This window comes from Ornithodoros turicata, chromosome 7, assembly GCF_037126465.1.
Source record: "Ornithodoros turicata isolate Travis chromosome 7, ASM3712646v1, whole genome shotgun sequence".
Classification (NCBI taxonomy): Eukaryota; Metazoa; Arthropoda; class Arachnida; order Ixodida; family Argasidae; genus Ornithodoros; species Ornithodoros turicata.
The window spans coordinates 21604004-21620298 of NC_088207.1; the positions used below are offsets into that span (position 1 = coordinate 21604004).

General features: G+C 47.7%; 1 protein-coding gene across 1 annotated transcript; it reads left to right on the forward strand.

The window, feature by feature from the left end:
* The first annotated feature begins 311 nt into the window (after positions 1–311).
* On the forward strand, positions 312–15896 carry LOC135400523 (uncharacterized). The gene is made up of 4 exons (XM_064632356.1): positions 312–791; positions 1527–2241; positions 2426–3985; positions 15676–15896. The coding sequence occupies exons 1-4, from the start codon at positions 312–314 to the stop codon at positions 15894–15896; spliced, it is 2976 nt and encodes a 991-aa protein (XP_064488426.1).
* Positions 15897–16295: the final 399 nt, after the last annotated feature.

Consider the following 16295-nt stretch of genomic DNA (forward strand, 5'->3'; position numbering starts at 1 on the left):
TAAAGATGCCAGAAGAAATCCATCTTGGATTTCACACGTACCAAGTTCAAGAGTATTTTACTCCTACGCAATGTTTTAAATGCCTACGTTTCGGCCACCTCGTTAGAAACTGTAGGGGGCACACACGTTGCAAGTACTGCGCCGGCACCCACCAACACAAAGAATGTACAACTAAACGTGAAAAGAAATGTGCTAACTGCCAGGGGCCTCACACTGCCACATACGGAGGCTGCCCCAAACGAAAGATTGCTGCAAGGTCAGTCAAGCATAATGCGTATGAAGAGAAAGTAACCAGAAAAGAAATCCGGACCATGAATGCTGAGTTGGTCCATATACCAGAGACTGCACCCCCAGATATGTCAGAAGAAAACTTCCCAAATCTTCCGCGCATCTCTAAGAAACCCGAAACACAAAAGGCTAACACAAGTGGATCTCAGCCCCACCCTGCTGCAAAGCCTAAGGCAAGCGTGTGGGAAACAGAAGACACCATGAAAAGGGCCAAAAACCCTGTGCCAGTCCCAAGACGTAAAAGGCGCACTCAACTTGAGCAACACAACGCCGAGCAACAGAATACAAAGCAAAGAAGCATGCAAGACAAAGAGGCTGTAGCTTCACACGACAGCCGCCGAGATGCCCGCCAGCAAATAACCCCATTTGATGGATCCACACTGGTTATGCAGATAATATCCTTCGTAATAGCTGCACTCAAAGCAGTAGTAGCCTCGCTCCCAAATGCACGGGATATCCCAGAAGTCAAACAAGGTCTCGCACTTGAACCGAAGCTTCTCAGAGTACTCACCGCAACCCATCATGGATAAGCTCTACTCCACAGCTTTCGCCATCCAACGGAATACAAATGGACTGCAAAACAAGCTCAACGACCTAAGAAACTTTCTACATAGATACCCCGTCCCAGTCCTAGCTATTTGCGAAGCAAACATCAAGGGGACTATTCGCCTGGCTAACTATGACGTGTACCTCTCACAAGGCAACAACCCTCGTACCTTACTGGCAGTTCGCAAAGACTTCCCTTCCTGCCTCCTCTACGTCTCCAATGCATGTGATATGGAATACGTCGCCGCAAAGATCAAACTGAAAGGGAGAACAGTCACTGTTATCAGCATTTACATACCCCCTCATTGCACAGTCTCTCTACGGGAAATAAATAACCTACTTGGGAATCTACCCTCCCATACTGTCATCTGCGGAGATCTAAACGCTCACTCACAGCTCTGGGGGGGGACACAAGACAGACAGAAGAGGACGGCTAATCGAGTCCGCAATTGAGCAAAAACGACCTCTGCCTGCTCAATGATGGCTCCCCAACATACTTGAAAGGACCCACCTATTCTTCTCCACTGGACCTCACCATATGCACACGTGATATTGCGTCGCACCTAGGCTGGGCAGTTGACGTTGAGACAAGAGGAAGCGACCATATACCAATCCTCATCTCCTATGATGAATACAAGCCAAAGCCTCACAGGAGAACCTTAAGAATATAAAACTGTAAAAACTTCAGACAGCACAATACAGCATCCCTCCATGAAGGACACACGTCGGAAGAATTTGCCCAGGAAATTGCAAATAACCTAAAAGCAACCAGCAAGCAGATCAACGTTCCAAAGTCGTATACAAGTATCGACATAGAGTATGAACGGCTGCGAGCAATTCGCCACTGCGCAGAGAGAAAATACAGGAGAAACGGGGACATAAACTGCTGGATCGAAGCCAAAGCTACAAAAGCCAAAATAAAACGACACCTGAAGAAACTATCGATCAAGAGCTGGACAGATACCTGCAACAACTTGTCCCCGACAACTACCGCGAATAAGATGTGGACCATAGTAAAAAGCCTCAAATGTGTCCCCTCCCAAACAGCACCCTTCCGCACCATCTCTCTGAAAACGAACAGCACAGAAAAAGAAATTGCCAACAGTTTCCTGGCAGCCCTAAACAAGACGTCAGAGGCCTCCATAAGTGCCCTTTACCACCAGTCTCTACGGTCAACAATTGTGGACAACAGTATGCAAGGCAAAGCCGCCCCCAAAGAACTGGAAATGGACTTTACAGTCCATGAACTTAAACGTGCTATCCAAGCAGCCTCCAACAAAAAGACAGCCCCAGGTCCAGATGGGATATCCTATAAGTGCCTAGCAAACATAGGACGCAAAGCCATGAAGATCCTCCTCGAAATCTACAACAAGAGCTGGAGGACAGGAAGAATGGAAAACGGCACGCGTAATTCCAGTCAGAAAACCCCAGAAGCCAAAGGAGGAAATTACCTCCTACAGACCAATCAGCCTCACAAGCTGCATTGCGAAAATCATGGAGCGAATGGTTCTGTCTCGAATACAATGGTGGTTGGAGCAAACAAACTACCTACCCAAAGAATTCGCCGGATTTAGAACATCCCGCTGTACAGCAGACTGCATCACAGACCTCGTAACGGCAGTACAGCATAACAAAGCCTTGTCCATCGTCACAGTAGCAGTCTTCCTTGATATCAAATCAGCGTTTGACTCTGTCAGCCATGCCCACGTACTGCAAGCAGCAAGAAAATCAGGGCTGAATGGAAAAACATTCGCATGGCTCACCAGCTTTCTCACCGACAGAAAGGTCTTTATGGACACCAACGAAGGGAGTACACCCCCAGTCACACTTGTACAAGGAGTTCCGCAAGGAGCAGTTCTCAGCCCGACACTCTTCAATCTGCTCATGTCGGAGCTCGCCAGCTTACTACCACACAAAGTAAAATATACCATGTATGCCGACGACCTCTGCATATGGAGCAGTGGAAGACAGATACAGGCGATAGAAAACACACTTCAGTATGCCCTAGTAACCATCGCCATCTTCCTTGAAGAAAGAGCCATGGACCTCTCAACCAGCAAAACCGTCTACTTACCCTTTACAGGAAAACGGCTGAAAAACTTTAAACTCACAGTGGCCGGAACCGAAATAAGGCGGGTCACCAAGCACAAATACCTGGGAGTCACCACCAACAGGAATACAACATGGGGTGACCAAGTTAAACACCTGAGAAAATCCACAAGAACCTACACAAACATAATGAAAATCCTTGGCGGATACCGATGGGGTAACAACAAGGCTCTTCAAGCAATACACCGTGGCCTCATCAGGCAAACAATAGCCTACAGCATCCCTTGTCTTCAAAATCTCTCTCCGTCTCAGGATAACAGACTGCAACGTATCCTAAGTCGCAGTCTACGCATCTGCCTGGGACTTCCTAGAACTGTCAGAACGGACATAGTACTTGCCGAAGGAAGAGAGCCACCCATCCAAACCCTTCGCAAACAAGAAACTGAGCGGCACCTTATCCGTCTCCTCACAAGACACTACGGGCACCCCTTCATCGACAAGATAAAGCAACGCACCAAATGTAGCATCTATAAGGCCATCCGATACATTGACCGCATCCTTCCTAAGCATCGTGCAAAAAGACACTATCAGGACACGGCCCCCTGGCTCCTACTCCCACCAAAGATCTCCACTGAAGTACCAGGGATTGACAAGAAAAACGAAACACCACAAGTGGCCCTAAAAGCACTAGCCATGGCACATATTGAAGAAAACTACCCGGTAGCAATGCAGGTGTATACCGACGGTTCCACATCGAAAAACAGATCATCCAGTGCTTTCGTAACCGACGGCATAACAAAAGCGTACAGGTTGTCCCACAAGACAACATCCACAGCAGCAGAGCAACATGCAATTTTGAAAGCTCTACGCCACATCAGAAAATCCCAAGCCGGGACATGGGTAGTGTGCTCCGACTCCAGAGCGGCCCTCTACTCCATCCAAAAGCAGGACCCACAAGACCGTACTGTCTACAACATCATGAAGGCGCACAGCGAAGCCGAAGCCTTAGGGCACAATATATCACTCCAATGGATACCGTCTCACTGCGACATCTCCGGAAATGAATGCGCAGACAGAGCTGCAAAGGAAGCCCTTAGCAAAAGTAGGATATCTGCAATCCCCTTTACAAAGTCAGATGCCAAGAGCCTTCTTCGTAAAAGTACAGAAAGAAGATTGCGCACAATTTGGAAACAATCAATGAGACCAAAGGACTACCTTGCATTCATCGACCCTGAAGCAGACAGCATAATTCCAAATGGAATTGAACGATCAGTCAAAACAGCCATACATCGCACACGACTTGGAGCGCTGTACACAGGAACTACAAGGCGCCAGCTAAGGCTCTACGACTCAGACCTTTGCAAACGATGCAAAGTCCCAGAGGATACACACCACATAATCATGCACTGCCCAGAATATAGCCAAGCCAGACTTAAACTCCAACAGACTCTAGCGGCACCGGACAACAGGCCTTTCTCCTTTTGCAAGATTACCGGAAGATGGCCCAAGGCACCAACAATCCAAAGCACTGAAAGCGCTCTGCGTTTTCTTAAAAGACAGCGGTATAAAAGACCGCTTCTAAATTCCATCACTCCCAATTATTATATTTTAACGCGTAAGAACTGGAGCTGCAGGCGCCCTTACGGCAGCCACCTAGCTCCAATACACCACAATCCAGTTAAACTTATCTTATCTCTAGTTGTTATCCTGCCTTTCAGCATAGTGCGCGTCTAGTGTAAAGGAGCCTACCTCCATAGGTAGCTCTCCTGCTTGATGACAATACAAGGATATCGCCGTTGTCCGGTCAGCTGACGGCTCACTTCTCACACAACCTGATGACATTCGAGCGGCAATGCGTGAGCATTGCGCGGCCCTTTATCAAGGGTCATCATCCAACGTGCCGGTGGTTAGCCCAGAGTGCCCACTCCCGGTGAAACAAACGGAGTTCGCAGACTCAGGGCAGTTCACGCAAAATGAACTTTTTGCCGCTGTTTCGTCAATACCGAACGGGAAGTGCCCCGGCATTGATGGCCTCCCAGTAGAGTTCTACAAACGTTTCTGGAGGGCAATTGGCGGTGCTTTAACTCGTATAGGTAATCAATGCTTGTCGCGAGACACGCTGTGCTCCACAATGCAGAGTGGCATAATTATCCTTCTCTGCAAAGACGCGTCAAGAAAGCAGGACCCGGATGCGTATCGTCCCATAACACTTTTGACTTGCGACTACAAAATTCTAGCCAAGGCGCTTCTCCTACGTGTTTCGCCGCAGTTGGAGAATGTCTTGCACCCATGTCAAGCCTGTTCGGTCCCTGGCAGGTCATCGGTCCTCCACAGGATGGCCATCCGTGACAACATCCAGTGGTTAAACCTGAGGCAGCTAACAGCGGTGTTGGCCTCGTTCGACCAGGCAAAAGCTTTTGACAGAGTGCGTCATTCGTATCTGTTTTCCATGCTTACAGCATACGGCTTTCATGAAGCGTGGATTCGCTTTGTGGAAGTGTTGTACCGTGGTGCGAAAAGCCTGGTCTCCGTTGCTGGTGGTCTATCGCGTCCGATTTAGGTTACGCGGTGTGCGCCTGGGCTGTCCCCTTTCTCCTGTATTGTACTCTGTTGCAATCAACCCGCTCCTGGTTCGTTAAAGCTCCCTCCCTATCCTTCTCAGATTGTCTGGTGGTTGCCCCCCTCCCGTTTTCGCATATGCAGATGATATCTCTGTCATGCTGCCAGGGGAAGGTTGCTGAAGGCTTTCGACGATTATGGTAAAGTACTTTGGTGCACTATTTCCTCGGTCATGCCGTCCGGTGGTTCACCGATATCACTGACAGCCGTCCCAGAGCAGAAGTTCCCTCCCCTCTTTTCACAGCTTTCATAGCTGCCGTCAGACGCGTACGCGAGACGTCCCCAGACCCAGACGTGCTCTTTGGGAAGCCAGGGATTTCTACGCCGCGCTCATGGAGGCGGTGCTGGTTCCCTCCCTGCCTGGTGCCGTGGGTAGTCCTTCCGGGAGCGCCTGGCGACGTATCACGGCTAGCTGGTTGGACGCTCGTCGAGCGAGTCTCCAGTGGAAGCTGGCTCATGGTGTCCTCCCGCTTCGTGAACGTTTACACCGCTTCCATATTTGTCGCACGGATCACTGCCCGTCTTGTGGCATCTCGGAGTCACCAGCGCACTGCTTCCTTCAGTGCCAGATTCCGCTGCTCCTGTGGAGCAGAGCGGCTGTTGTTTTTGACCTTCCAAGAGTGGAATGGGCCACTGTAAGGTTCATGGAACCGTTGCCGGTTGCAGCAAGAGATCGGAAACATTTGGCGTGTTTGATTGCGGAAATAAATTTCCAAATTTGGATACGCCGGTGCCGGTTGGCCTTCGGTGGCCCCGACTGTGGGAGCGTAGGTTTGTTTCAGGCAGTTCGTGCTGGACTACGGGCGCTGATCACCAGCGAACAGGCAGTGCTCGGCTCAGTCGAGTGCTCCCGTCGCTGGCTCTGCTCCACTCGCATCGTCCGCTATGATCAGGGCGAGTGGCACATTCTGTTCTAGCCAGTTTGCTAGACCTGTACTGTCCTCCGTCGCGACTCTCCCGTATATCATGGGTTGTTCGCAGGGTATGGCCCGTACAAACAGCAATCTCCCCTAGGAGCGTTGTTATCCTGCCATTCAGCATAGTGCGCGTCTAGTGTAAAGGAGCCTATCTCCATAGGTAGCTCTCCTGCTTGATGACAATACATCCATAGGTGTTTGCCTGGCTGTTTAGACTTTCCCCCCAAAAAGCATGTCTTACAGCCAGCTTTGCTGTAATGTGTCCCTGAATTACAAAAAAAAAAAAAACATCTAGACATTGTACCACCATTTTGCCACCAGGAAAGACCGATTACGTGAACTTCAACTGCAATAAACTGAATTTTAAAACGCGTGTTCGCTTTACCCAAAACATCACTTGGTTTTCGACATTACCTTCATTTTCGTTTATTCCGATCTCGTTAGAGTTACAGACAGTTGCACTACCTGCGGGTGGATCAGCTGTAGCCTGTAGGAGACATTTCACAAACCACATAAATGCTGTTGTGATTGGATCCTCGCTACAAGGTGTCGGGACCTATAAGACATTACTGGCCACTGCAATGAGATACCTGATAGACTTGCGGAGGGAGCTACCTTATAACAATGCAGTGCAACGCACTTGACGCAGTATGTTATGCTCACTTGTATTCGGGCCTATCACGGTTCATTGCATTTCCCGATATCCGAGTTCTGTACACATAGGGCCACTGTTGCGATTCAAGAAAATGGCCATGTCGTGTCTGCCACCCAGGCGAAAAACAAACGGATGAATAAAAAATAAAAAAGAAAAGAAATACCGCTATGCAGGACAAAACGATTGGCGACTACCGCTAAATATATGCTCGCATGAACCACATTGTGAAGCCAGGATCGCTAGGATGATGCAGTTTCTGCTTGCCGCACTTTGATGAGGTTTTATCCAAAAAGCTCAAAGCTGCGCTGCTGATTGACGCAGTATTCCAGAAAAAAGAAAAAAAAAAAGCCAGCAGCAGGATGTATTCTGCAATAACCTGCTAGCTTGTGCGGAATCTGTGAGCTTGGTCACGTGCGACTCATTCGATCACGTATTACAACCTGGTCACGTGACTACTGTCTGCCCGAGGCTATACGAACAACCTACCTGCGTACCTATACGTGGAAACATGTAACAACGCACCCAAAATCTACTGCCGAGCAGAGTAGGTCACGTGACCAGGTTATACCACGCGGCCCTAAAATACTTACTCGGTCGCGTGGCTCTGGGAACGCATGGGCAACTGTGGCCGAGTAAACATGGATGCGGGCGGTTTGCTCACACACGCGTCTGAGTTATTTTATAGCGAAGTTGCCGACTGGGAGGTGCACTCTAAAAACAGGGGGGGGGGGGGGGGGTGTCGACGTAGCTTGCCGTTGGTGGCCGCACTCAAGTGGGCATCGTCACGACTATAGCAAAAAAAAAAAAAAAAAAAAAGAAAGTGGGAGAGGAGAGTTGAGGACTTCAAAGTGATGTAGAGGCAGGATGACCGATACTGATGGGACGGAAGCACACTGTAGGTGAGAGGTGCACTAGAGTGGTCTCTCCGCTAGGCCCGTTTCTTGAAGAAAGCGCACGAGGCCGCGAGTTTTTGTAAATCGTTCCGCACAAGAACCTTCGGGGAAGAGGACGTCCGTCAGTATGCCAGGCCTGTCGTGGGGAAGATGGGTTTCCCGCATAGTATGGTATGCTCGGCATTCTGTCAGGATATGCGCAATTGTCTCCGGATGATTACAGTGTCCGCAACTGGAGTCCTCCCTAGAGCCGATCTTGAACAGTTGCGAGAACTTCACCGCATGGCACGTTGCGCGCCAATCATTGCCGCGAACGACAGGTTTTTCGCTTTCGATTCGAGGAGAGAGGGAGGCGTACGCCTTTTTGTGGCAATTACCATATATCCAATTTGCTACAAAAAGGCGTATGCCCTCCTCTCTCCTCGAATCAGAAGGGATTACCCTATCATTCGTGGCAACGGATGGCGCACAGCGTGCTATGTGGTGAAGCTCTGCTTTTAGAGTGTAGACAAGCACTATTCCGAATGACACCATTCCTGATTTGTTCAAAACAGGGGCAGGCGCCTATTTGGGACATGTCCTGGATAGGCGCCTCCTCCCATTTTTTTGAAATTAGGACACAAAAAGGTATCATTCGGAATGATGGTCGGCTAGGAGCGTGCTATGTGGTGAAGTTCTGTTTTAACAGTGTATGAGTTTCATCCTGCACTCTTAAAAATGAACTTCACCACATAGCACGCTCCTGGCCAACCATCACCCCGAATGACAACGTTTTCGCCCCTGATTTGTTGAAAACGGAAGGAGGAGCCTGTTTTGTGCCGTGCATAATGACACAAAATTGGCTCCTCCTCCCGTTTTCAACAAATCAGGGGCGAGAAGGTTGTCATTCGGGATGACGGTTGGCTAGGAGCGTGCTATGTGGTGAAGTTCATTTTTAAGAGTGAGGGACTCTGCGCTATTGAAAGGATTCATCTCTTGACTATCCGCGCCCGTTGATATATCTCTTCCCATCGTACGAGAGCACAGTTTCTTTTGAACTCCCCTCAAACGCTCGAACACAGGAAACCGCGCCGGCATGACTTCATTACTCGGGCTTACCCACCCTTCCCGACCCTGGGAAGGTGAGTAGACCGACTTAACCCCACAGCGGGCTCGACCTGGTTTTTGGGACCGGAGTAGTGACGCCATGGAGTAATTTGACCCCATTTTGGAACGCTGTTTCCTACTCCCGAGTTAACCCGCGTGGGTGTACACTCTTAAAAATGAACTTTACCACGTAGCACGCTCCTAGCCAACCATCAACCCGAATGACAACGTTCTCGCCCTAGATTTGTTGAAAACGGGAGGAGGAGCCTATTTTGTGCATTATGCACGGCACAAAATAGGCTCCTCCTCCCGTTTTCAACAAATCAGGGGCGAGAACGTTGTCATTCGGGATGGTGGTTGGCCAGGAGCGTGCTATGTGGTGAAGTTCATTTTTAAGAGTGTAGGAACGCTTCTCAGGCGCTGAAATACGTTCACCCGGCAAATTGCGGGTCCCAAAACGGCGTTTTTTTTCCCCCCCTCTCTCTTGCGTTTCCGCTGTGGTGCTGTATGGCTTGAGTGATGTCTCGGGGTAAATCGAACATGCACTTTCCATTTCCGTTGGAAAAACGTGGGATTGTCTCGGAAAATTAGCGAGCTAAATTTTAAGAATTCAATTAGGGAATTAAATGAAATTCGAGATTACCTCAGGTAGCTTGTGGTTGCCTTCGGTAACTAAAACGATAAAAAGGACTGCCAGGTACACAAAACACAGGAATAAAAACAGAGACTGGTGTACTAAGACGATGAAGAGACTTTGATGAAGAGCGCCCGCTCGAAACGATCTACCTGTTGTTTGTCTAATGTTCTCGCCCATGATTTGTTGATAACGAGAGGCGGAGCCTATTATGTATCTATTATGCACGGCTACAAAATGGGCTACGCCTCCCGTTTTCAACAAATCGGAGACGAGAACGTTGTCATTCGGGATGAAGGTTGGCTAGGAGCATGCCATGTAGTGAAGTTCATCTTGAAGAGCGTAAAGAAGAACGTTATGTCTACCTCCGCGTTGGCGTCTGTTTGGGTGCTACAATTCTTCAGATGACGTAACGATGGATAGAGGTATCTGGACGGCGGTGCGTCTACTCGCACGAATTCGAAAGAGAGTGCGCTTTTGAATTAACGCTGCACAAGTTATGAACGCGAAGAATTCAACAATAAATCGTAAATAGAATTACGAAGCGTAGAAGAACAATATTACATCTATTAAACCCGTAACTAAATACATGCAGATAGGAGTTATTACCTCCTTTAAGTACACCAGTCCCTGTTTTACTCCTTCGGTAATTAAAACGTAATTAAAGGGTGATTGAAAGTAATTGAGGCTAACCAAGGGTTCAGTAAATGGACTTACATATAGTGATCGAAAGTGTTGAAACGGGCGTCAAGTATAGATTGGAGGAGGACAACCGGAAGTCAAGTTTACCTGAAGTCGATACCGGAAGTCAGTCTGGACCGGAAGTGGACTAAGGGAAGTCGAGCTGGACCGGAAATGAATACCGGAAATCAGGTATAGACGGAAAGTGGACACCCGGAAGTCCGGTTTGGTTTCCGGTCGTTTGCGTAGCAAAATTTGAGAATTTATGTCTGAAGTACGTTCGCTTCTCACGGTGTTTAATAAGGGCGACGTTTAATTTGAATAATCACTGGATCCAATTCTGTTATCTCGCATTTCCCAGAAAACGTCTAATTAATGAGTTAATTAATAAATCTTAGCTAAGTAGTCGTCCAGAAGTCGCATATACGCTGCCCTACAGGATGTTCGCCTGACCGTACACTCTTAGAATGAACTTCACCGCATTGCACGCTCCTACACTCTTAAAAATGAACTTCACCGCATAGCACGCTCCTAGCCAACCATCATCTCGAATGATAGCGTTATCCGCAAAGATTTGTTGAAAACGGGAGGCGTACGCCTTTTTTTTTTGACAATTATGAACAGCATAAGTGTCACAAAAAAGGCGTACGCCCCCCGTTTTCAACCAATCAAGGGCAGATAACAGTATCATTCGAGATAATGGTTGGCTCGGAGCGTGCTACGCGGAGAAGTTCGTTTTTAAGAGTGTATGATACACATGATCAAACGGCATCTATTTGACTTTGCTAGTTTTTATAAAAACTCTGTAACGAATAATAATAATAATAATTATTATTATTATTATTATCCAGACAGACCGCCGTATTTACATCTGTACACTCTTAAAAATGAACTTCACCGCATAGCACGCTCCTAGCCAACCATTATCTCGAACGATATCGTTATCTGCCCTGATTTGCTGAAAACGGGAGGCGTACGCCTTTTTTGTGACACTTATGCTGTTCATAATTGTCACAAAAAAGGCGTACGCCTCCCGTTTTCAGCAAATCAGGGAAGATAACGATATCATCCGAGATGATGGTTGGCTAGGAGCGTGCTATGCGGTGAAGTTCATTTTTAAGAGTGTAGAGCGCACAGCAAATGCAGGATGACGAAAGTTTGCGCGGTCGTATTTATTCTATTACGCAGTGCTTGGTAACCACGATTTCTTTTTTCGTAGGTTTCTCTCGCATAAATTCTTTGCTCTGAGGCAGCCGAAGTCTGTATGTCAAGTAGGTACCGCGCCACGCGTGAAAATGAGACTGACCTTTTAGAGCATCCACGCTGTACTTAAGAGGAAAATCACAATTCAGCTGAAAAGAAAACGAAAGTGTGCGAACCGCTGTAGCATTGCGCGTGGTACGGGAAACTTCGACATGTGTCGCCAAGATGATGAGGAAAGAACAGTGTTTTTAGAGACCGAAGTACAGCTATTCTGGGAGACGGTGCTTTCTCTTTCTCCTACGTGTTCCATGTGAAGAGAGAACGGAAACATCAACTGCTGCATACACTCTTGCGCTTGTGACGTAAAATGGCCAAACTTTGGGCATCTGATGGATGATCAGAACTAAGTTCGGGCCTAGCGTCGTCGACTTAAAAGCTGAGCTTCGTAATGCTTTCTTTTTTTTTTATGTTTCGTGCAGTTGACTACACTTTCCGGCAACTGCCCTCGAGACTTCCGAAAATGAAAGCAAGCGCACATTCAGAACCGCCTGCGCGGAAGGGTCTGGTGAATGTGATGGAGTTTATGTGATTGAACATCCTCTTCGAAGTTAACAAAGCATCCCACGCGCGTGATACAAACAGTATTTCTCGTTTGTCGGACTTCTTGTGCAACATCGCTGTTCCTTTGCTGACGTCAGTTCTAAGGTCTACTTATAGAGCGAGGATGTACGATTTGAGGCTTGGAGAGAAATTGCAACGGATATAGCCACTCAAAAGCAGAACTGTGCAAGTCACACACACACACAAAAAAAAAAAAAGAAAGAAAAATGAAAAGGAAAAAAGGAAAAGAAAAAGAAATGAGAAAGAAAAGAAAATAAAAGGAGAAAGAGAGAGGAACGTAACTAAATCAAAATTACATGACTCTCAAGTATCTGATGCACTATCTACCGCTCTTCAACAAGGTGGGACATGGGGCGTGTTGGAACATACTTGTGGTAGAATAGCGCTGAAAAAACACTGACACATAAGAGAGCAAACTAGCGCTTTCTTTCAAATGTTGCGGGTTCTGTGTGGCCTAATGTGTTTATGTACCTCTTTGCAAAGTGTTGAAAGAAAGCTCTACTTTGTTCTCTCCTGTGTCCATGCTTTTTTTTCTCCACTACAAGCATCATCAGTACGTTACTCGAAGGTAGACGTACACAAGTCTGAACAGGAGAAGAGGACAAAAGCGCAACAATCAAATCGTTCCTCACGATTTTAGAACGAACAGAAATGCCTAAAAAATACGATACAAAAGATACAAAAACGAAAACAAAACAACAAACAAATTAAAAGCAAAATATTAGAAGAAAACGAAAGAAAACAAGTTCTTAACAAACATAAAAAAAAGAAAGAAAAGGTGGTTCGCTCCAATGGAGGGGCTCATGGGGTTCTGCGCGTAGAATTTATTTTGGTATTTAATTAAATTAGCATTATTTCCTTCTTAAACAGGGGGGGGGGGGGGGGAGGGCGGTAATAACGATATTGGCTCGCTATTGTTTCTCACACGCGAGTGGGCACCGTTACGACTATAACCACGAAGGGATGAAGGGTGAATGGATGGGGAGGGGACGGTTCTTTTAATTATCATTAACTACCTATTTAATGATTTATTCACCACACTCGAGACAGGGGTGGGGTGGGGGGGGGGGGGGTAATGGCAGAATCGGTTCGCCGTTGTTGGCGACAGGGAAGTGGGTGTCGTCGTGTCTCCAACAGGAGCGGCCTCCTGCAGGTGGCTGCGCATGCGCATACGCATACTCGGAAAAGGTCCCGTCTTAAGTGGTAAAGTTGTACTTTGAGTGTGTTGAATTATTCGTTATGCAACTAATTAATTACGAATAGAAATTAAAAAGATAATTGCGTTAATTTAACTAATTTCACCCTACACCAAACCGTAAGGTCAGAATTGTTGCATAAAATTCCCCAAGAGTGTCAGCCACGCAAACGTTCCGAAAGATGTAAAGTCTACGTCGACGGCTACGTAACGACAAAAGAACACCGGTTCTTTCGTTCGTAGAAACCTTTTACGCAGTTCGGTTTTCGACACTTCCCCTGTAGTCCGAGTACAAAGAGCCCAATTTGCATAGAGCGGGTTACGCCCATAGCTCCACTTTTCAAGAGATCACAAGTGGATGGATTAGTCTGGAAGCCCTGTCATCGTTCTTCCTTTCAGAGGGAATCGTGCGGATGGATTGAACATTTTCCCGGTGAGCACAAATTGTGCCGCCGGATTTTGCGGCTTAACCTAGGCATTGCGAATACGACAATACGACGGAAAATAGCCTTTTCACGAACGGATTTTAGTCTTCTTGTCTTGTGCTTTGAGGCCTAGCTAAATGTTTACGCACATTTCTACTTCTGCGCGCTAGTGAAGGTACGCTTATTTGCGTTAAAGGTCAAAGAGGAGAAGGTAATCAAGTCCTAAAAATAGCGTTTTACCGCATCACACTCCTAGCGCGGGCCTTTACCTCATAACCCGCTCGTAGCTAACATGTGGCCTGAACTCATTGGCTGCTGCTTGCAGATCACGTGTGCTGCGATAACGAGATAATGCGTAAGTGTTCTCAGGCGATAACAAACGTGGCCACGAAACGTGGAAAAAGCTCCCTCGCAGTGACGAAGGAGCGAAGCCGTCAAATGCGGCAGTGCCAGCAGGACGAAGCAGAGAGGAAAAGAAGAGGCAAGACGAAGGCTGGAGGAGTTGCCCATTCACAACAGCAGCATTGCATGGAGCAGACAGAGGACTGTGCACAGCGCAAGCACGGCAGAATAGACGAGTTCAGAAAATCCCGAGGAGGAGGAGGAGTGTCGTTGGGAGGAACCCGAGAGGTCTGCCTGCCTGATTAGGCGGCATGTTTCTCGGGAAGGGAAAGATGGTGGACAGGAGGAAAGGGTGAAGTGGAAGACCGAGCGGAATCCGCTCGTGGGGAGGATAGCTGCGTCCATGGGCCGACTTCAGGGGAACTGTGCCGGCATACGCCTATTACACATCTGAGGGAAACCCAGGAAAAACCCCAGACGGCACAGCCGGCCCGCGGATTCGAACCGCGGACCTCCCAGTCTCCAAGCGCACGCGTTACCGCTGCGCCACCGGAGCTGGTTCCAGAAAATCCCAGTGCTCTTTGAGCACGCATTGCATCCTGGGCGCTTGCTGAGAGGGGGAACGAAGAATAATCCTCCACATTTCGCTTTCGGTGGCCTTGACACGTCGTGGACAATGGACCAGTAGGGGAGAAATCGGAACCACAGTTTGGAGGCCACCCGTTTCTTTCGCATTAGTAAACTTCCACAGTTCAAAGCGACGCTAAGCACTCTGGGATTTTCTGAACTCTCTTGCTTTCTCTCTCTCTCTCTCTCTTTGCTCAACCTATTTGCTTTTCGTTAACTCGTACGCTGCTGTGTTCTCTGAGGCAGCGGCTGTGGCCAGACAGCGAGCGAGCTACCCACCACAGAAAACACACGAGCATCCCTCAGTAGCCTTTATGGGGATGCTCTCTGAAACACGGTAACCGCCAGTATAGTTGGCGAAGTTACCTCACCTATGACACAACATGCCCATGGTTGTCATGGGATACTGCAATGTGGACATTAAAGGAACTGTAAAGTGAATTTCAATCCAGGGTAACCTTATGATTTTATGAAAGCCTAAGAAGAGCACATCTGAGTTAGGAAATATTTCTTTTAAAATTCCCTTTTCGCTTTGAGTAATCGCATTTCAAAGATTGCATTCGAACGCAAGGCTGAGTACTCCGTAAGCAACAACACTGGGTTGGCTCGTGTCGGCTATGGCTAGCCTCGCCTTTTCACATCCGCGTCACGGTCTGTGGCCAAACCGTAATGGCATAAATGTTTTGGAGTACACTCTCCGTGTGATGTCGAATTTACCAAACCTGAATGGACTCGAGGATCGGATAATCCAGCATGCAGTCACGCCAGCAAAACTTTTGTTCTTACGACGGCAAGCCGGAGACACAGCACGGCATGATGCCATGGGAAACAGTCCTTCATGTGTAATGAAAATGTTGAGAGCCTCACAGCGGAAATGTGGTATTGCTCCTTCAGTTCAGGTGTCCTTGCGGCAAATGCGTCCCGATGCCGACGGCAGAGGAATGACTTTGTTGCCGCGAAATGAGGCGTTACTGAAGGAGCGCAGCGGTTGCATTACAAGAAACCAGTACTTTGAAATACTCTGCCTGGACACCGGGGTACTCCAGGTGTACTACTGCTACGTCAGAGAAAACGACGACCATGCCCTTATCAGGAACAGCGAAGTGAACAAGTGAGTTCATTCAGTTTGGTATCAGTAAAGTTACATATCATAATTTAACGCCGCCCGCGTTAAATGCATGAAGTTTCGGTACATCGCCTACAGACAGTTTACCCGATGGCTCTGGGGACAATTAGGAAAGCACTGCGGAGGAGTTCTCAAAGCGTGTGCTAAACATGCCATAAGGGGAAACTTTTCTTTTGAAGCATACAAAGGTCTTTGCCTGTGGTGTGTAATGCAGTCGGTACTGTCTGACAATATGTATGTTTATTCCTTTTCACTGAGCTTTCACTTTTCTTTCAGGTGCTTGTGGGAAGCATTGAATGCATGCCATCTTGACAGAGGTATGCACTGGATGATTTGTTTGTGAACACTGCAAGATCCCAACAGTATCCCTTTCATGCACAATACAGGT